A 22,560-nucleotide genomic window follows, 5' to 3' on the forward strand; every position below is an offset into this window, starting at 1 on the left:
TCCTTGGAGCATTAAGTGACAAATTCCATTGGGTTGTTTTGGCTTTTTTTAAGGATGTTTCCTGGTGGTATTTGGATGGATTTCTGAGAAAGGAGAAACACCTGGTTGTCTTTATCCCACATTATTTTATCCCCTCCCCCTGTTCTCCCTCCCTTCTTCACTTTCCTCCAGTGGCTGAAACCCTCCCCAATTGCTCCTCTTCCTCCCTGATCAGTTTGTTTCTCCCTTGGAGCAGCTTCTATAGCAAAAGACTCCAGTGAGTGTCCCAGCTCAGATTTACTCAGGGCCATAATTCATCAGCTCTGCTGATTCCAAAACTGAGGAGGGTGTTTGTTTGTTTCTTGTTTCACAATATCCACATTGGAAAAAGATTGTTTTTTTCTTTGAGGTCTTTTTACTATGACTTTATGTTAAAATTAATATTATAGGTCACCTTCTTCAGTAGGTCAGCAAAGTTTCCAAGGTGTTTTCCCTCCCTACTTTTATATGGTTGATAGTCATCCTGATGAAAACATCTGGAAAGGCAGATCATGTCCCAGCATAGAATTTGTGTATAAACTGTTGTTGTTCTCTGTCGTCAGGAACATTTCTGGAAAGACAGGGAATTCTAAACTATTTCTTGAACTTTTCTCTTTATTGAGACAAGGATATCTGAAGATCCCTAGAATGAGTATTTCTTAAAAGAGGCCCTGAATCCAAAGGAAAGAAAACAATCACCTACATATTTCCCCTCCAGGTGAAACTTACGTGCTATCACTAATAAGCCGCAATGGGTCCCTTTGAAAATCTGGTGATTTGGACTCTACAAAAGTTGACAGGGGCAAATTCCCTCCAATGATCAGATCACCAGGCTTGTAAAATTCCCACTGGCTTCGAAACTTTATGTGTTTTTTCAATGGACACATAGTTTGAATCTTCTTAGCGGTAACTGAAGGAAGGAGCCAGAAGAACAGCAGCAGCAGGAGAGGCAGCCCAGCCATTCTTCTCACCTTCCCTCCTAGATCAGAAATCAAGGTTTGATTTGTGCAGAAGCTGAATTGCAGAAAGTATTTGAAATATCATCAGAGCTTTAGCACAATAGGCAGCTTCGATGCCTTCTGGATGGCCTCGGGGCAAATTTAACTGATGTCTCTCTGCATTAACACATTTGAATTTTATCACTTTATTTCATCCTATCTGTCCTATTCTGAAATTAGACTATGTGCTGTATTTTATTTTATAAAATGACAGAGTTGGAAGGGACCTTGGAGGTCTTCTAGTTCAACCACCTGCTTAGGGAAAAAACCCTACACCACTTCAGACAAATAGTTATCAGAACCAGAAATGAGCTATCAGAACACTGCTATCATGTCTCTGTAGACCTTCTTTTCATTAAACTAGACATACCCAGTTCCTGCAACCGTTCTTTATATTAATAAAAATATTTTATTTTAATAAGGTCACAAGACTATCAATAACTATTGTATCAAGCATGCTTTCTTTTACCTGTCTTTGGGCTTTGACACAAAGGCCAGCAGAGTCTCACCAAACCTCACAGTTAGCTCTTTGGAAGACAAGGCAAAATCCTCCAACACTGGGAGAACTCAGAGACCTGTTTTTAAAGCAGGTTTAACCTTCGAAGATTTCTCTGTGTTGAAATCCACAGGGGATACATTAAGAATTACTGTTCTTCTAATAATTGGAGAGGAAAGCAATTGTCCTATCTGTTGGGCAAAGGATGTTGTTTGCACGCAAGAGAGGGAAAAAACATGTTTGTGTCTCTTGTTGCTAATCCACAGAACAGATGGACTTGAGAGTCAAAGTGAAGTTGACTTTTTGAACTACCTGAAAGTGAACACCTGCAAACAAGATGGAGTTTGGCCTGTGTCATAGTATGTTCAGGTAGAATGGGTACTAATGGGGCATGGTGGCAGTGAGCTGTACTGTAGCAAGTGTGAACAATCGTACCAATGGTTAGATGCAATAACTGCTTTAATTATTGTCAAGATTGTATTGCTACAATGCTTGTTAGCTTCATCATCTTGCCAAAAAAGGGGGGAGGGAATGGAATGCCAAGAAGCCATTAGTGGACCGCGGAAGCCTGCAACACAGCAAGGACATTGATGCAGGTGCTCAATGGAGAAGTGAACTGTCCCTAAAACAAAAATAAATATTACAATTGGACAATGTGAACCCTCAGTGGTTGGTGGAATGGGGATCTAACATTTAACTAAGCAAGCTTTTGCATGGGAAACTTCAGAGTTGGTATTTCTGGGACTTGCCTTGAGGATTCCTTTTGTTGGGTTCACTATTCAGATTTTTCACATTAAACCCACTCTCCTTAACATTCACATTATGAATGCAGACTATCGGGACACTTCCAAGAAAGTTGTAGCATAGTGATGTCAGGAAGTGAGAAAAAGTGGTGCCTGAGGAGCAAAGTTGAGAAAGTGCAGGGGGTAGAGAAACTGCTGACGTTTAAACAGGTGACATAGGCTGAGAAAGTGAGAGTGGAGCCAGTTAAAATGGAGAATGAGTGAGCCAAGCTGAGCATTTCAAAGAAATACCAAGATTTGGCAGAAGTATTTAGTGAGCAGGAGTCAGACATGCTCCCCCTCTCACTGCTCCTTATACTGTGCAATCGACTTACTGCCTAGGGCAAAGCTTCCCAAACCAAAGATGTACTCCATTACCCCAAGGGAGATGGAATTGCTCCAGAGGTTCATGGATAAAATTTTGCTAAGGGATTTATTCAGCCAGCGAAATATTGGTAACAGTACCGATGCTCTTCAAGGAGAATAAAGATGGTTCTTTGAGATTGTATGTTGATTTTTGAGAGAATAATGGGGTGTGCATAGGAAAACCCTTCCCCTTTATTGGGAAGGTTGTTGAGAAGGTGGTGGTCTTCCAGCTTCAACGGGCCTTGGAGGAAGCTAGTTATCTTGACCCCTTCCAGTCCGGCTTCAGACCTGGTTACAGCACAGAAACCGCTTTGGTCGCATTGACCGATGATCTCTGGAGAGCCAGAGATGGAGGCCATGCGTCCATCCTGGTTCTCCTTGACCTCTCAGCGGCTTTCGATACCATCGACCATGGTATCCTTCTGCGACGACTGCGGGAGGTGGGGGTGGGAGGCACTGTTTTGCAGTGGTTCTCCTCTTACCTCTCGGACAGGTCGCAGTCGGTGTTGGTCGGGGGGCAGAGATCGTCCCTGAGGCCCCTAACATATGGGGTGCTGCAGGGTTCGGTCTTATCCCCCCTACTATTTAACATATACATGAAACCGCTGGGCGAGATAATTCGAAGGCACGGGATAAAATACCACCAATACGTGGACGATACACAATTGTATTTGTCCGCCCCGTGCCAACTCAATGAAGCGGTGGACGTGATGAGCCAGGGTCTTGAGGCCGTTAAGAGCTGGATGAGCGCTAACAAACTGGTACTCAACCCGGACAAGACCGAGTGGCTGTTGTGCTTTCCTCCCAATAATTTGGCCGACATTCCAACACTCAGGCTGGGGGGTCAAATTTTATACCCCTCAGATAGGGTCCGTAACTTAGGAGTCCTCCTGGATCCTCAGCTGACTCTCGACCACCAGTTGTCGGCTGTGACCAGGGGGGCATTTGCCCAGGTTCGCCTGGTCCGCCAGTTACGGCCCTACCTGAATCGGGAGGCTCTCACAACAGTCACTCGAGCCCTTGTGATCTCTAGGCTGGAATACTGCAATGGGCTCTACATGGGGTTGCCCCTGAAGAGCACCCGGCGACTGCAGTTAGTCCAGAATGCGGCCGCGCGAGTGATAGTGGGCGCACCACGGTTCGCCCACATTACACCCATCCTCCGCGAGCTGCACTGGCTACCTGTGGGTCTCCGGGTGCGCTTCAGGGTACTGATGACCACCTTCAAAGCACTCCATGGTAGTGGGTCTGGATACTTGAGAGACCGCCTTCTGCCGATTACCTCCCTCCGACCGATTAGATCACACAGGCTGGGCCTCCTCCGGATTCCATCCGCCAGTCAATGCCGACTGGCGACTACACGGAGGAGAGCCTTTTCTGTTGTAGCTCCGACCCTGTGGAACGATCTCCCCGTTGAGATTCGTACCCTCACCACCATCCAAACCTTCCGCACAGCCCTCAAGATCTGGCTCTCCCAGCAGGCCTGGGGATAGGTTTTCAATTTACCCGCCCGAATGTTGATTGTTGAATGTATGTTGTGGTTTACTATTTTATTATTGGTCATTTATTGTTGGTTTGTTATTGTACACCCTTCCCTTTGTGATTGTAAGCCGCCCTGAATCCCCTCAGGGAGAAGGGTGGCCTATAAGTCTTATTAAAATCTCTAAAAATCTCTAAAACAAGCGTGCAACTCTTGCAAGACAGGGGAATAAATGGATGGATTTACCAATTTGTATGACTACCCATCCCATGCAAAGTCATTCTGGACTATGTACAACAAACCAATATAAGCTGTAGATAAAGAAAACAATCCTTGTTTAAAAACTTAATGAAATAATTATTAAAAAGAATCAGAAATTATAACAGCAGAATTAAAACCAGAAAAAAGAAAAATATACAAAGGGATATGTCAGTCCTGGAGCCTTTTTCTCCTGGCACCTTCAAGGCTGCCACAGTGGAGATGTTTCAAGCTGTGGGAACGGGAAGGGGGAGGTAGAGAAAGCCAGGGGATTGTAGCCAAAATAAAATTCTTTCCTCTGAGGACCAAAGACTCTTCCACCAGGTGCAAGCAGGTGGGGGCTGAAATCAAGTGACCCTTGGACTGTGACCTGATTGGACCATGTAATAGATTGCATGGACAGGGGAAATAAAACTTTACTTTTAACTAGGGGGAAACCTGAGGGGGGATTTAGAGTCGAGTTTCCCCAGATGTGTCAATATGATGTGCCTAATAAATGTATAATTTGAGGAAGATGCCTGCCTCTGAGTTTTGATTCCTTTGGGTGCGTTACTTGGAACCCTGACAGAATGTTCATAATAATAAAGCCAACTAATGGGTTTACATTGTTCCTGGGGTACCCAAGTCTGCTTTCATAACAAGGAACTTTAGAAGCTCAGGAATGATGAGGCCAAACAGTGCAGCTGACAAAGCAGAGAGATGCACTGCCAGAAACCTTATAACTTCTTTTTATCCTGCCTGTTGCAACAGTTGAATTTTTTATGCACTCTTCAACCAAAACTATCAAGTGTGGTCTTACTAAGGATTTGTAAGGTGGTTAAAATAAAAGGGTTGGTGATTGTTGCTGATTAAGTTATAGTTTGTGATTGGTCACTTCATTTGGTTTCCAATTATTTAATTGACAATCCCTTCTCATTTCATGAAATTTTAGAAATCAGATCAAATACACAAAATGTCCCAAAATCAACATAAAAGTTCAGAGATTCTTGTGCCTCATTTTATATTCTTACAATTAATATGGGGTCTGAATCGAGTAGTGTAGCATTTGAGGGAAAAGATACAAGCCAAGAGGTCAAGATGGAGAAGATCTCCATAGCCACCATGGACTTTTCTTTGGTACTCAGATAGATGGGCAGCAAAGTGATTCAAACACTGTAAAAGACCAGCATGCTAAAAGTAATGAATGGCTTCATTATAGATTTCATACAATTTCAGAGCCAGAAAGGCTACCATACATATTATACCTACCGGTACGGAATGGAAATAACTCACTGAGCAATTTATGAGGCATCAAAAAGGGCAAATCATCCTTCATTTATGATGACCCTGGGAATAGAATAGCCAGAGAAAAGAATTGAGATCTTTTCAATTCAGCTTGCCATTCACTGTGCACTTCAATAAGTAATGTGGCTTTCAGTCTGAAATTCCTTCCTGTTTTTTCCTCTATATTATAATGGAACCCACAGAAGAACAGTTTCTGGTGTGTGACTATAAAGGTTCATAGCTGCTCTAACTCCCCAGGAGTCAGCTTTGGCTTAGGCAATTTAGCCCCCATTAGGATATCTATGGAGCAGTCAGTTGGACTGTGAGATGGGAGTGCATAGTGAGGTGAGTCACTGAACACATCCCGGTTTCAGATCTTGAAGCCATCTTTTACATTGGGCCTTCAGGCCTGCCACATTTTCTACTGTGGGAAAATGGGAGGGGGGATCATATAGAGTATGGGGAAATATAGTCAAAATAACATTCTTTCTCAGAGAGACAAGGCCACCTAGTCCTGCAGCTGTGATGATGTAACTGGGAGGTATCTCCAGTGATGGATGGTGCCTGATTGGGCCATGTGATGGACACGTGGATGCTAGACAGGGACTTGGACTTTCCTTTGGGTGGGGAAAACCTGGAAAGTTTCAGATTCGTGTTTTTCCAGATGTGCCAATATGACATCTCTAATAAAATGGAACCTTGAGGAAACTCAAGCCTCCGAGCATTATTTTGTTTGGGGTGTTAATTGGAACCTGACATTAACCCAAATCCCTTTTAAAGAATTCTAACAGCTCCCCAAATCCAGGATGCTGTAAAGAGTCCTGAGCCCCAGCGTTGACCCAAAGCTGGGCAGCATAAAGACTCAGGGAAGATGGAGGGAGACAAGAAACACACAGAGGGAGCCACAGGAGATGGCTCAGCTACTTATGTCAAGACCATCTACTCCCCTTCCCAAGCCTGGAAGTTGAAGGTGCTGCTGAGAGAGAACACCAACTGAGAGCCAGGTGCAAGGAGCTGGCATCTGTATGACATCTCTAATAAAATGGAAAATGAGGAAACTCAAGCCTTGGAGTCTTCTTTTGTTGGGGGTGTTACTTGGAATCCTGACAGCTGCCATCATACGCTTGAGCTTTGCATTCACTAGCTGTCAATCTGCCATGAACTATGGGGAGAGGGAGCCAGATGGGAGTGGGGAAAGAGAGTTACTGATTGCAGCTTTCAGAGACACCAGACCAAGGTCAAAGTTCTGGGAGTGGTATGCAACAGCTCACCAACCAGCCTGCCATTGAAGGGAATGTTCGCAAAACAATTTATTCAAATGTAATTGGACAGTAGGGGACTAGGAAGGGGAGAAACTGGATGGGGAAAGTTAACCAGGAATATTTGGCATGCAAATGTCAGTTCTGGCTTTGCTATATTGTAATCCACTTGGCTTTTAGTAAAAGTATACTTTTCATTACAGACGGAATCAATGGCCTTTCCTGACTAAAGTTGGGGCAGATCTGACGGGATGGGTGAAAGAAATTAGGAAGGACGGTCCCTCAAATAGCCTATTTCTATTCCATGTGGGGCTTTAAACATCAGTGCCAGCATCTTGAATTTTACTTGGACATGAAGTGGTAACAAATGCAGTTCACAAAGCAGATGTATACTGCAATCTGTGGGAAACATACATAATTGCTCTTGCTACCGCCTTTTACATTAGCTGAAGATTCCAGATACTTTTCAAGGGCAGTCCCATATAGAACACATCATAATTATCCAACAAGAAAGAATGGACAGGATTGGCATAAAAACAAAGTTGTGCAAAGACCTACAGAGCCATAGGCAGTGGCATTGAATAACCAAGTTGGAAGGGACCTTTGAGATCTTCTTGTCCAACCCTCTGCTCGAGCTGGAGATCCTATACCATTTCAGACAAATGACTCTTCCAGTCTCTTCTTAAAACCCTTCAGTGATGGAGAAGCCACATTGCGCATATGGTCTGTTTGTGGCAGTGCAACCCCATCCAGCTCCAAAGATGCTATAATGGTAGAACTATAGGGCCTAAAGTCCAAACCACTCAGTCTTGGCAGTGTTCATTGGAAGCCTGTTATTCAAGCAGACCCTCATAGACACTAAATAGCAGGATAGGACATGCTTAATTCAAAAGAAGCAAAGATGTACAATGGGGTATCATCAGGATACTGAGGACATCTCACCACAAGGATGATGGATAAGCTTAACTAGTGGTTTAATGTAGCTGTTGAATAGAAGTGGAGAACAGCATTGATTCTCTTGGCACTCCATATGAAAATGCAGTGGGATCTTCTCTTTCCAATCACCATTGACTGTAATCCACCCTAGATAATCCACTGCAATATACCCTTCTTTTTTGCTGGGCCCCACCCTTTGGAAGATCCTGCCACCAGAGATGAAGTCCACCCCCATCCTTCTAGTGTCCAGGCAGGCAGTGTAGGACCATGATGGAGAAGCTTCAGGCTGGAAGAAGTTGGTACAATGACAGAAAAAGGAGATGGGCATCCCCACATCATGTGAGCCCTTTGCTCTCTTTCTAGGATTAATATTTTTTCTATATCAATTTTATTGTATCACAAGCTACCCAGAATCACTCTGAATAGTGTTTTATGTAATAAATAAAACATTTAAACCATAAAATTAAAAACATTAAAATGTCAAAAATGTATGCCAGATGTGCAGTTATCTAAACTTATCCCAGCATTTGGGGTGAAAGCCAGATCTTCAAAATTAATGGAAATCTGGGTGAGCAGCATATTGTTGAGCTTTAGGCAGTAGAGACTTCCATAAGTCAAGAGCTGCCGTGGAAAAAGTGTGCATTTTATGAGAACTCTACCCTAGTTCTTATAAAATGGTAATATTTAGGGGGAGGGACAAAGAGCATGCTAACCCCATCTGATCTGGTAGGATGGCTAGATGTCCTCAGGAAAAAATAGTCTGACAAATAACCTAGTCCTGTGGAATGTAGGATTTGAAAGGTGATGGCCAACAGTTAAGAAATCCCTGAAACTGGGTGAGGACCATGGGTCAGAATTTGGGGTTGCTCTTTGCCTTTTTAGAGGTGTACCCTGAATGAGGGCTGGAGAAAGCCAAACACAAGTACCATATTGGAAGCACTTAATTGATCTAACTGGAAACTGATCCCATCAACTTGATGGTCTTTGCCGGCTTTGTGTTGGAGACCCCCATGCTGGGCTCAGAATACTAATCTTCTAATCCAAATGACATTTGTGTTTGTCATCTGTTGACCATGAGTCACTGAAGGCTTTAGCTCAGAATGCTCACTTGAGGAACAAATGAGTAAGCACAAACAACCGTTCATTTTAAAAAATGCTGTCTTTATTTTAAAAATATAAAAACTAACATAAAAGTAAAAGGAGAAAGGGAATAATAGGCAGAAATATCATCACATACTGAACATAAGGGCTGTGGTGGCACAGTGGTTAGAATGCAGTACTGAAGACTACTTCTGCTGACTGCTGGTTGCCAGTAGTTCAGCAGTTCGATTCTCACTGGGTCAAGTTTCACTCAGTCTTCCATCCTTCCAAGGTGGGCAAAATAAAGACCCAGATTGTTGGGGGCAAGAGTATGACTCTATAAACCCCTTAAAGAGAACTGTAAAGCATTCTGAAGTGTTATATAAGTCTAAGTGCTATTGCTATAACTCATCCATCAATATAAACATGGTCTATCACTGATTTAGTTGGAGATTTTTGTTTCTTACTATATTTTCTCTACAATTCAGATGTGGCCTCAGTAGAATAATGTAGCATTTGGGGAAAAAGATGCAAGCCAAGAGACCAGCCCCAGAGGCCAAAATGGAGAAGACCTCCACGGCCACCATGGACCTCCCTTTGGTACTCAGGTAGGTGGGGAGGAATGAGATCCAAACACTGCAAAAGACCAGCATGCTAAAAGTAATGCACTTGGCTTCGTTAAAGCTGTCGGGCAATTTCCTAGCCAGAAAAGCTACTGTGAAACTGACTAAGGCCAAGAAACCCAGGTAGGCAAGGACAGTATAAAACATCCAAGCTGAGCCTTCATTACATTCCAAGATGGCCTCTCCTACCAAGGAGTGGAAGTCCAGGTTGGGAAATGGGGGAGAGGTTATCAGCCAGATGGCACAAAAAAGTGCTTGAACTATGGGGCACGCTAACACAATGGAATTGGTTAGTGGTTTTCCTAAGAATTTCCTTGCCCTGTTCCCTGGCTTGTTGGCCATGAAAGCCCAAACCACCATGACAGTTTTGGCCAACACAGAGGAAACCGCAAGAGAAAAGAGAATGGCGAAGGCAGTTTGTTGGAAGAGACAGGTAAACTTTCTAGGTCGACCAATGAAGAAAAAGGAGCAGAGGAAGCAGAGAAGGAGGGAGACCAGGAGGATGTAGGTTAGATTTCGGTTGTTGGCCTTGACTATCGGTGTATCATGATGTTTATGAAAAATCACCAGTACTGCAGATGTGATCAGAGAAAGGAAAAGAGCTAGAGAAGTCAAAATGTATCCCAGGGTCTCTTGATAACTGAGGAAGTGAATCTTCTTGGCAATGCAGTGGTCCTTGTCCTTGTTGGGATATTGGTCTTCTGGGCAAGGGTCACATTGGGCTGCATCTGAAAGTAAGAATTTTGTGTAAGGATATCAGCTTCATCTGCCATGAGCATTATCCCTCTCCAAGGATTGACATGACTGTCCCCTTTTTGCTCTGACCAACCCATAAATGATGTGGGTAGTGATAAAATGTACTTGATGGTGCATCAAAAAAGGGAAATCAGGCATCATCCAGGATGATTCTGGGGAAAGGTAAGCCAGAGAATAGAATCTGTTCAGTTCCAACTGGCTTGGTCAGTGTTTGTGAGAAAGAAAAGTCCATCTCCATTCACTGCTAACTTGTGACTGCTGTGGCTTTCAGTGTGGAAGAGATTGCAAACTTTCCTTTTCCACTTTAAACTGGAATCCCCAGAAGATCTATCAGGCAGGAATCCTGTATTTTGTGTGCACATTGTTTGTTGGTTACCCCTGAGAAGCCAGCCTGATGCTGAGGTGAAATGCATCATCAGTCATGAGTCCCTTCACACCCACAAGAGATCTAAGTCCAGCTCATGATGCTTTTACTGATGGGACGTGACAACAGGAAAGGCTAGGATACACTCTACCCTAAAAGTATCCTGCATCAAATTATCGAGGAACAGAAAAGTGGCCTGTTGGGTCAGAGCAGCTCAAGGTCCATAAACCTCCTGCTGAAAACTATAGGTAGTCCTCAACTCACAACAGTTCATTTAGTGACCATTCAAAGTTACAATGGCACTGAAAAAGTGACTTTTGCACAGTTGCAACCTTTGCAGCATCCCCAGAGTCATGTGATCAAAATACAGACGCTCGGCAATGGCGTCATACTTATGACCATTGCTGTGTCCCGGGGTCATGTGATCACCATTTGTGACCTGACATGCAAAGTCAATGGGGAAGCCAGATACACTTAATAACCATGTTACTGCAGGGATTTGCTTAACAACTGAGGCAGGAAAAGTCGTAAAACAGAGCAAAACACACTTAACAAATGTTTCACTTAAAAAAAGAAATCTTGGGAATTATGGTCATAAGTTGAAGGCTACCTGTATGTGTGTATATATGTATGTACCATGTTTCTCCCAAAATATGACATGTCCTGATACGTAGCCCAGTCGGACTTTTCAGCACATGGATTAAAATAAGACACCCCCCCAACCACTTAATTGCATGCACGACGAGAGACAGCAGGCTTTTCAGGAGTTCACCAAATACGAAAGGAGGGGGTAATGCGGGGGGAAGTGGGGTGAAAGGAGAGGGTTGTGATTTTTTTTGTGTGCACATATGTGTCACGTTTCCTTCGGTCCTGTGTTGGATGGTTGCAGCAACTTGGGGTCGGAGTTCAGGTGGGTGCAGCCCTTTGTTTGCCCTCCACTACCTCCAGGAGGGAGAAGCGGGGGAGGAAACTTGCCCCCAAAGGTTAGCAAGGCTCCAGAAAAACGATGTGCTTTGCCCATCACATGTCGCCCCCAATGGTCATACAGAAGAAGTCCGGCGAACGAAACCCAACAGCCCTGCGACCCCATCCCCAACCCCTCTGTCTCTCTCACTTTCTCCATGTGGCTCATCAACTTCTTGAGATGCTGCCTGGCAAAGCCCACGCCAAACAGGTGCCATGCCTCCTTTGAAATTGAAATTGAAATTGAAATTTAATAGATTTGTATGCTGCCCAATCCCGTAGGACTCTGGGCAGCTTACAAGACAAGGTAAAAAAAAATTAAAAGTTAAAAATAGAAAGATACAATTAAAAAATACAATTTTAAAACAACACATCTATACAATCCGCCTAAGTGCAGCTGGGCCTTGTTCAACAGTCCCAGGGCTGCCGGAACAGCCAGGTTTTGGTGGCTTTTTGGAAGACTGAGAGAATGGAAAGGGTCCGGATCTCTATGGGTAGATCATTCCATAGGGCCGGAGCAGCTACAGAGAAGGCCCTCCCCCGAGAGGTCACTAGCCGGCATTGTCCGGCCGATGGCACCCGGAGGAGGCCCAACCTGTGAGATCTTATTGGTCATTGGGAGGTATGTGGCAGAAGGTGGTCACTCAGATAGCCGGGTCCTAATAGCAATAGCAATAGCAATAACAGTTAGACTTATATACCGCTTCATAGGGCTTTCAGCCCTCTCTAAGCGGTTTACAGAGTCAGCATATTGCCCCCACAGTCTGGGTCCTCATTGCCCCACCAGCTGGGTCCTAAGCCATGTAGGGCTTTAAAAGTAATAACTAGCACCTTGAAGCTCGGAGACCAATAGGAAGCCAGTGCAGCTCGCGGAGGATAGGTGTAATATGGGTGTATCTAGGTACACCCGATATCGCTTGCACTGCTGCATTCTGGACCAACTGTATTCTCCAAACACTTTTCAGGGGCATGTAGAGCGCATTACAATAATCGAGCCTTGAGGTGACGAGGGCATGAGTGACCATTCGAACTGCCTCCCGGTCCAGGTAGGGCCGCAATTGGTGCACCAGGCGAACCTGGGCTAAAGCCCCCCTGGTCACAGCTGACAGGTGGTGTTCTAACGTCAGCTGTGAATCCAGGAGGACACCCAACTTGCGGACCCTCTCTGAGGTGTGTAGGGTTTCACCCCCCAGGCTAAGAGATGGAATGTCTGGACTATCCTTGGGAGGCAACATCAATAGCCACTCGGGCTTGTCTGGATTGAGTGCAAGCTTGTTTGCTCCCATCCAGACCCTAACAGCCTCCAGGCACTGGCACATCACTTCCACCGCTTCGCTGAGTTCGCACGAGGCGGACAGATACAATTGAGTATCGTTCGCATATTGATGATATTTAATCCCGTGCCGGCGTATGATCTCACCCAGTGGCTTCATGTAGATATTAAATAGGAGGGGGGACAGGACCGAGCCCTGCGGCATCCCATATTTGAGGGGCCTAGGGGTCGACCTCTGTCCTCTGACCAACACCGACTTTGACCTGTCCAAGAGGTAAAAGGAGAACCACCGCAAGACGGTGCTTCCCACTCGCACCTCTCGTAACCCTCGCAGAAGGATACCATGGTTGATGGTATTGAAGGCCGCTGAGAGGTCAAGAAGCACCAGGATAGAGGAATGTCCTCTATCCCTGGCCCGCTAGAGATCATCGGTCAGTGCGACCAAAGCAGTTTTGGTGCAGTAACCAGGCCTGAAACCCGACTGAAAGAGATCCAGATAGTCTGCTTCATCCAAGGTCCGTCGGAGTTGGAAGGCCACCACCTTCTCAACAACCTCCCCTAAAAAAGGGAGGTTGGAGACTGGACGGTAGTTATTATGGATAGCTGGGTCCAGGGAAGGCTTCTTAAGGAGGGGTCTCACCACTGCATCCTTTAGAGGGTACGTGAAAGATCCCTCCTGAAGAGAGGTGTTAACAATCCTCTGGAGCCAGCCTCATGTCACCTCTCTGCTGGTCGAGACCAACCAGGAGGGACATGGGTCCAGTAAGCAGGTGGAGGTACTCACCGCTCCCATGGCCTTGTCCACTTCCTCAGGAGCGACCAGCTGGAACTCGCTCCAAGAAATCCGATCAAGGCCTTCCCCCGGCACCTTCTCCCAGCATCTCGGCTGGTACCGTCCAAATGGAGTCCAGGTCCATCCGAATCCGAGCGGCTTTATCTGACAGGAACTGAGCAAATTCCTCAGCCTGTCCCTGTAAGGCATCCCCCATGTCTTCCCCTTTCAGGAGGGAGCAGGTTATCCTAAACAGGGTCGCTGGGCGAGATTCTGCGGACGCAATAAGAGCGGAAAAATGAGCACATTTTGCCGCCCGTATCACCACTAAATAAGTCCTAATAAAGGCTCTAGCTCTCCGACGACATGGGCAGCCATGTCGGGCAGCCAGGTTGTGTTTTTACCTGTTGGTTAAGTGTTCCCAAACGGCCGCTGAAGTCGCTCGCCCTTCCCTTTCCTCTCGGTGCCTTTTGGAAAGCGCTGCTCCCACAGAGGGAGACTGCTTTCACTCTGGGAACCGGGTTTTGAATGCTCCGACAGTGATCGCTGTGGTTCTTAGCGGGCAGCGGTGAGGCTTTTCAGCTTTCCTTGCTTTGGGAACCAACTTTGGTGGATGTGGGGTGTTCTGCACTGACTGACAGCTGTCACCACGTCCAGGAGCAGCCGGGCGGCTTTCCGAGGAGTTCAGAGCCTCCCTTGCAAGTAGCTGCAAATATCATCTATTCCCCTCTATCAGAGGAGGAGGAGGAAGAGGAAGAGGAGGCTGCACAAGTGGGGAAGCTTGGAGGTTAAAGGAGAAGGGGAGAGGCGCTGAAAAAGTCAAAGCCCTCCCTCCTTCCTTCCCTCTTTTTTGTCAGCAGTCTCCCTCCCCCATCCCAAGCACACCCTCCGCCTCTTCTCTGCCCTGTCCAGCTGGCGTGACTCTGCTTTTTGCAAAGAAAAGAAAAGGAGGAGGAGAAGAGGGGGAAAAATGTCCCAGGGCAAGAAATGTCCCTTGCAGGATATCTAATATCCCATTAAGCTGCACCTTCCCAATCACCACTTTTCTTTCCCTTCCTCTCCTGCCCTTCTCTCTCTCTCTCTCTCTCTCTCTCTCTTTCTCTTTCTCTTTCTCTTCCTTTTTGATGAGGCCAAGCCATCATAACCAGCCAGATTCACTTGCTTGCTTGGTGGTGACATTTTTCAGAAACTGAAGAGGAGTCTCACGGCCCCACCCATCCCCTAATAATAAGGCTACAGCCATATTTCGGGGGTCAAAGGAAAATAAGACCCTATCTTACTTTTGGGGAAACATGGTATGTATGTATGTATGTATGTATGTATGTATGTATGTATGTATGTATGTATGTATATATGTATGTATATATGTATATATGTAGGTAGGTAGGTAGGTAGGTAGGTAGGTAGGTAGGTAGGTAGGTAGATAGATAGATAGATAGATAGATAGATAGATAGATAGATAGATAGATAGATAGATAGATAGATGATAGATAGATAGATAGATAGATAGATAGATAGATAGATAGATAGATAGATAGATAGATAGATAGATAGATAGATAGATATGAAATCTCCGAAGTAGGTCAATCCTAACAAAAAGTGAAAAAAAAATCTTTTCTATTTAATGGCCTCATTGATCCTGGAAGATCTGCATTTGAAAAGTGTTCTACCTGTCTGAATTGAGATGGTTCCTTCTGGACAAGGAACACATTGGTAGCAGCAAACTGGCTTGCCCTCTGGAACTTTTCTCCTCTCTCCTGCCTGGCACCTCTCCCTGCCACACCTGGCAAAGGGCACTTTCTGAAAGAGAAAAGAAGAAATGTATGATATGGTCTGTGCAATGAACATACTTCATTTATTCATTTCCTATTTTGCTGTTGAGAATATCTAAGGTTTGGATCTTGAACCGCTGTGTGCAAAGGAAGGCTTGTTAATTTGAGCTACAGCTTTTCTAAAAGAAAGAATGATGAAGATCCAACTGAACAGGAATGGTCCATGAAAATCACTGCCTGATCAAATAGCCTTCTAGTTTCAAGGAGTGTTCTTCCCACTCCCACCCACTGATGGACGGTTCACAAATTAGATCTGAAATGTGTTAACCTCAAATGAAGATAATTCACCAAATTCCAAAAGTCCTTTCAGATTCAATAGACCTTAGAAGGATGTTCAGCATCGCCAGGAGAAAGTAATTCTCTTCCTGAGTTCACCACATTTCCTTCCGGCTCACCTTTGAGGCCCAGATGATCGCATCAGAGTTAATGGTGAAATCCTGGCCTGGGGGAGCCCTGGGATCCTTGTGCCCAACTTTCACAGAGACTAAAGTTTTATTGGGGTGGACAACCCAGTTGACGATATCAAAACGAGGAGTTCCCAGTCCATTTTGTGAGAAGGAGATTTCATCTCCAGCACTGTTGTTGAAGTGGACATTCCTCAAATTAGCAAGAATCTGAAAGAAAAAGGATCTTCAGAAATGGGAGCAATTAGCTGAAAGTCAGAAGTGAGACAGTATGGCTTCTATAATTCTTTGCTGCCCATCATCTTAGGAAACAGGTATATAACTAAAAAATAAGAGTTGGTCCCTTCTTTGATATCTGAGCAATGAGAAGTAACACCAAATATTTGGCTCCTTTGATGTAACAATGCAAAAGTTTCTCTTTATAATTGGGCTTTTATATTTTGGCTTCCATATAACAACTGCATTTTTTGATTGATTAAATAATTGATATCAGAAGAGTGCACAATTCTTAAGACTTTCTCTAGTTGATCATCCAAGAGAAAATAATGCAGGAACCAGATGTGATCAAGTGGGGTCAAATGCAATGAAGTGCCTGGCCTGAATTCTCCCTTCACTGCCCAGAGAGGTCCAGTGTTTAGCCAGAACAATGCAGAACATTTTGAGTAATTTCAGACAAGGAACCCATTAGGTCCACTTTGAGTCTATTCTGTCGACTTAGGTTGATGAAGTCTGATGTCACCAAGAACACAGGACAAGAAGCAATGGATGGAAACTAACCAAGGTGAGAAACAATATAGAACAAAGGTTACAATCAGAATAGAGCTGGAAAGTACATTGAAGGTCCACCCATTTCTGAAGCAAGAGATCCCATACCATTTCAGACAACTTAACGTCCAGTCTCTTCTTCAAAACCTGCAGTGATGAAGCACCCACAACTTCTGAAGGCAAGCTAGGTTAATTGCCCTCACTGCTAGGAAATTCCTTCTTAATTCCAGGTTGCTTCTCTCTTGATTAGTTTCCATCCATTGTTTCTTATCCTGCCCTCTGATGCTTGGAAAATGAATTGACCCTCTCCCTTTTGCGGAGAAATTTCCTGAGAGTGAGAAGAATTAATTAGTGGAATGACTTGCGTCCAGAAGTTGTTTGTGCTCCAACACTGGAGGTTTCAAGAAAAGATTGGAGAGCCATTTGTCTGGAATGAAATGGGGTCTTCTGCTTGAGCAGGGGAATGGACTAGAAGACCAATCTTGTGAGGTCATTTAGGATCCTAACTCAGAGAAACATAAAAGAAGGTGAAAATTAAGTGAGCTGAGTTGAATTCAGGTTAAATACTGAGGGAAAATAAGGAGGTTCTGCAAATATGCCCATTAAGACCTCAACTGTCCTGGAGGCACCTGGCACAAATGCATCCAGATTATCATCTTGTTATGGGGTTACATTTCCTCCCTGGAAACCCCGTAAAACTCAGTGAACTGTTGAAGAACTTTCAGGACCATATATGAAGATCTTTCCTCTACTGAAGTTATGGACAACTGATTTTGTTTCCTTTGTTTCTATTTTGCACCCTCTTTCAAAAAGACATTATAATTATTTTTTTAAAATAATTCCCGTTTTAATCTGTTCTGAGATGCAATGATATAGAGATAGTATAAAGATAGTTCATCAGTAACTCAACAAATATACATGAGTAGCTTCCTCTCTTTTGATCTGTGGACTGGATAAAATATCACAGAGATTACCTGCCATGGCTGGAGATTTGAGATCCTCTTTCCAAGCTTCAGCATGGCTGGTTGGACTTCTGCTCCATAAATTGAATGTAATGAATGTGCCACAGCATAAATGGCATTGTAGATATTGTAACTTTCACCTGTCAGGCTCATTTCGAAAAGAAAATCTGGAAGATCCTGTAAATTCTCATTTCCTGTACAATGTATTTTCTCTTTTGGAGGGACTTTGCCTGGTTTGGGGATAATGCAGTCAAATATTTGTTCCCACCAATCCATGAGAAAGCTGGCTCCTTCTTTGATCAACTGGTATAAAGACAGGAGGAAGTGGCTGAATTCTGAGACATCACCAGTGTGGTGTCTAAACTGCAAAGCCCCATGCAAATTCTTTAAACCTTGAGAAGTATCCCCAATCATTGAAAATTTCCAGTGAGAAGTTAGGATCCAAACATTTGGAAGTGGTATATTTACGGAGTTTACAATAATATTCAGAATAGACAAAAAAATTGCAATATCTTTGGAGTCTCCGAACGGAAGAATCACTTCAGCTTTCAATAAAATTTTCAATTCAATTTTGTCAATTAATTCTTTTATTAAATCAATATTTCCATCAACTTTCAACCTTTCAATGAAGGCCAGGCAGATCTCCTTCTCCTTGAGCATTGGCACCAGAGATGAGATGAACTGTCCTCGAGTGTCATCTTCAGGGGCTACTAGCCCAACCCAGTTCCACTGGAAATGCAGGAGCAGCTGGACTAAACCCACACACTCCGGAAAGTCACTGGGATTAATCTGGAAGAAGGAAGGATAAACTCTTCTCTCTCCCTGAGAGAACTCAAAGCCAACACCGAGCTGGAGGAAGAGAGAATCCTCTTTCAAAGACAGACTAAACTTTCCTGATGATTTTAGGGGTCATTGCTGCATGTTTTTTTTTACCCACCATTCAGGCTGTCTTCTATTTACAAGCTTCAGCTTTTTCCCTTCCTAGGAAGGGCTGCTAGCTCGATACTTTGCCTGGTTTGGACATGTCAGAAGCCAGGTAATAAATTGCAAGGAAATTGTGGCTACACTTTTATGAAAGTCAGGAATTAATTCTTCCTGTCAAGTACAATATTTCAGGATTATTTCATTATTTCTCTGTTGGGGTTATATATCTTGAAACATAAACTATAAAAATGAATTAAACTATAAAATATCCCCTTCAACAACATCATTTTCATCCTTGACTTCTGTATGTGCTTCTGTTCTTTGTCTACTCCATATTCAGTGGATCCCCCTTACCTGTGGGACCTTGTAGATGCTGAAGAGGGAGGCCATCTGCCTTGAGGATTTGGGGTTGTCACCTCCAATGACAGAGAGCAGAGGGTCCTGCCTGTCACATTTATAACCAGGAACCATTTGGCCCCATGTGGAGAGAAAGGAGAGGCTGATTAAAGAAATCCTCCTCTCAAACTGATTATTGTCACAAATCTGGAAGCCAAGTGTGATGTTGGGGAGAAGAAGCAAATCTTTGTTGATATGTGTGACAGCAAACACTAAAGCAAATATCTGCTGGTACCTCTTGGGTATGGGTCTATAGTAAAGAAAGCATTGGGAACATTACAGGGAAAAATGTGCCAGCAGTTTAAATTTGCCTAGCCATATTTGATGCTGTTTGGAATAAGAAATCTCAGATTTTATTGAGGTTTTTTTAAAATAGCTGCTCTTAGATTAAAATTGTATGGCTTAGTGACAAAGGAGAAAGGCAAGCTGTTCCATTGGTTGATTGCTCTCACCATTTTCAAATCTCTTCCTTTTTAAAAGTTGTTTCTCTCTTTGTTAGTTTCCAAACATTGTTTCTAATCTTTGAAAATAGTTTGCTGCCCTTGTCCTTGTAGGAGCCCTTCAAATATCAGAACAATGCTATCATGCGCCCCCCTAGCCCTGCATTTCAATAAACTAGACATAGCCCAATTCCTGTAACTGTTCTTGATACATTTCAGCATCCAGGACCCTAATCATCTTTGTGGCTCTTCTCTGCATGCCTTCCAAAATCTCAGTGTCTTTTTTTATTGTGATGATCAGAACCGATCACCACGATACAAAATTGGTCTTATTACAATACCATACAATAAAAAGCTTTTCTTTGAGTTTCTATTATGCTTTTCTGTCCAAGTTAACATTATGTCAACTTTGTTTTAGGCCAGGACAGTTTCAAATGTGTTGTTCCTTCCTCAGTTTTTTATGTGGTCTATCATCTTCCTGATATCGAGTTCTAGAATGATTGAGAATTCTAGCCTGTTTTATGATCAAAGACAGAAACTATATTAGGACATTACAAAAGTAGACCAAGGATTTCTGAAAGGAATCCCTGAATCCAGAACACAGGAAATAATTAATGCATCTTTCCCTGCCAGGCGAAACTTACAACACATTATAACTAAGCTTGAATTGTTCTTTCTGAAAGGCAGGGTTAATGGAGGACATAATAGTTGCCAGGTGTAAATTCCCACCAATAATGAGATCACCAGGCCTGTAATAGTGATCTTCTCCTTTAGGCTTGAACAAATTCCTCAACACACATATGGTTTTCCTCCTCTTAGCAATAGTTGGAAGAAAGAGGCAGAAGAGCAGCAACAGGAGAGGCAACCCAGTCATTCTTGTCCCTCTTAAATCAGAAGTCAAGATTCAGGCAGAAGCTGAATTGCAGGCATAAGCAAAGAGAAAAGTGAGGACAGCTGAGTCTCAACAAACCTAAGAATGAGCTCTTTTCAAGACAAGATGACAGATCCTGCCCCTAGTGTAAGACCTTGGAACACATTTTCAAAGCAGGTTTTATCCTGGAATAATTTGGGGGACAGAAATCCAGAGAGATACATTAACAACCACTCTTCTGATAATTGCAAAGAAGAGGAAATCTCCTATCCACTCAGCAACATATTTTATTTACAGATCAGAATGGGAAAATATGTTTGTGTCTCTTGTTGTTAATCCCTAGTGCAGATAGACTCGAGAGTCAAGGTGAAGTTGGGTATTTGTCCTACATGAAACTGAGCCCCTGGAAACATGATGGAGTTTGGCCTGAGCCATAGTTTGTTTGGATAGTATTGAGTGCTAATGAGGCCTAGTGGCACAAGGAAATCAGTTGTATTCTAGTAAGTTTGAGCAATCATACCAAAATTTATACAAAACAACTCTTTTACTTATATTTGTTAGGGGGTGAAATTAAAAATTGATTTCTCCCATAGAAGAAGGTAGGTAGGAAGATCTCTCAAGATGTTATGATAATTTAACAGAAAGAATAAGAGAGTTGGAAGGGACCTTGTAGGTCATCTAGTCCAACCTCCTGTCCATTTAAACTATTTGGAGCCAGAAAATATGTTCCACTATGTTTTGCAGTCCAAGCAATGTTCTGAAGGTTTTGTCCTAGTGCCTGAATGTTGTTGGATATAAAGAAACTCTCATATTTAATCCTAGAAAAAACCAGAACATGCTTGCCCGCCCCCCATATTGGGACATAGTGCCAGGCCTGTAGTCATGTTCCTTTTAGGATCTTTGGCCTGCCACACTTTCTATTATTTCACTACGCTGTTTCATTAGTGTAGTAATTGGGATGAGGGAATAGAAAGGAGTAGAATTATGGAATGTGTTGTTGTCATTCCTTTCCAGAAGCCAAGCTCATCTTTTGTCTCCGCACCTCTGCATCTGACTGGAACCAGCTGGGTGGAGATGCCAGTGTGGCTGAAGAAGATTGGCCCATGTGATGGATTTATGGGTGTGGGGATAAGATCATGAACTTTCAACTGGGTGGAATCCAAGGAAGTTTTCAGAATTGGGATTCCCAAAGATCTGCCAACATGACTGTCTTATTAAATTGGAACTTTAAGGATAGCTCTGCCTTGGACTCTGATTTAATTCTGCATGGTATTTGGAATGCTGACACATAGCCAGTATTAAAATAAAGAAAGAGCTGGTTTCAAATAGGAGTAAAGATTATGAAATGTTGATAAAGACATCACATAATAAGGTGAAGTAAATTTGTTAGGTGACACTAACAAATGCCAACCCATTCCAAAATAAATTTGTCCCTGTTTGAAATGAAATGAAAATAGACTTACTGAGAAGGAATAAATTTGTGATTATCTTTTTTGAGTAGAATTTCTGTAATTATGATGAAGGTTTACCAAAGATGTTGTTTTTATTCTAGACACTATCAATCGTTGAAATAATGTCAAATGGCTAAAGGTTTTGAGTAACCACATTTAAAACCATGTTTTGATCCTTGTTGTTTGATCTGATTGAAAGACTGAGTAGCCCTCAAAATGCAGCTCAGGAAACTTTATTTGGAAAAGAAATAATGGTGAGACCAAACTAATGAAATTAGAGTCAGATAATATCTTTTAACCACCTTAACATAAACTCAAGTAAAAAGAATTGGAATAAGAATAATGTTCTTGTTACAGACTCACATACCTACAGTGTAAGAAAATATTTCATAAGGGCAGGGAAGTTTAGTGGACTTGTAAAAAATAATTTGAAACTGCTAACCATAAACGTGACCACTAGATCCATGGAGTGCCGGTATAAACATTGAGAACCCTGCTGTCAGATCTGCCATCAAACCGATTCAGTCCTGTTTCTCTTTGCATTGATGTCATCCTGCTATAAAGTCTGGGGAGGGGGAATGGGAGGATAGGGAAAGGGGGGGTGACAGGAACCAGAGGTGCCATCCAGAGACAATGGTTGAAAGATCCAAGGTGACAAGCCTGGGAATAGAATGTGGATCGCCCATCAAAAGAGATGTCAAAATGTGGAACTGTTACCAAAACACCTAATTTGAAACTTATTGGGCATCACCAGGATGACTGTGGGAGGGAGACAGGACATGGGGGGAAGGAAAATTACTGTGACTAAGAGAGAAATTTTCAGATCGG

At 43.3% G+C, this 22,560-nt stretch overlaps 1 protein-coding gene across 1 annotated transcript in view; it reads right to left on the minus strand.

Moving 5' to 3' along the window:
* LOC106553417 (vomeronasal type-2 receptor 26-like) overlaps nt 1-22,560 on the minus strand; it is a 65,789-nt gene that overhangs the window by 12,432 nt on the left and 30,797 nt on the right. Inside the window, exons 6-7 of the mRNA XM_087705367.1 lie at nt 15,915-16,133; nt 1,486-1,565 (exon numbers count right to left, since the gene is read on the minus strand). Of these exons, the coding sequence (XP_087561493.1) occupies nt 1,486-1,565; nt 15,915-16,133 (299 nt within the window). The remainder of the gene's footprint in view (nt 1-1,485; nt 1,566-15,914; nt 16,134-22,560) is intronic.

This window comes from Thamnophis sirtalis, unplaced genomic scaffold (genome assembly GCF_051295495.1).
Source record: "Thamnophis sirtalis isolate CommonGarterSnake01/CBP01778 unplaced genomic scaffold, rThaSir2_p1.2 scaffold_1, whole genome shotgun sequence".
Taxonomy (NCBI): Eukaryota; Metazoa; Chordata; class Lepidosauria; order Squamata; family Natricidae; genus Thamnophis; species Thamnophis sirtalis.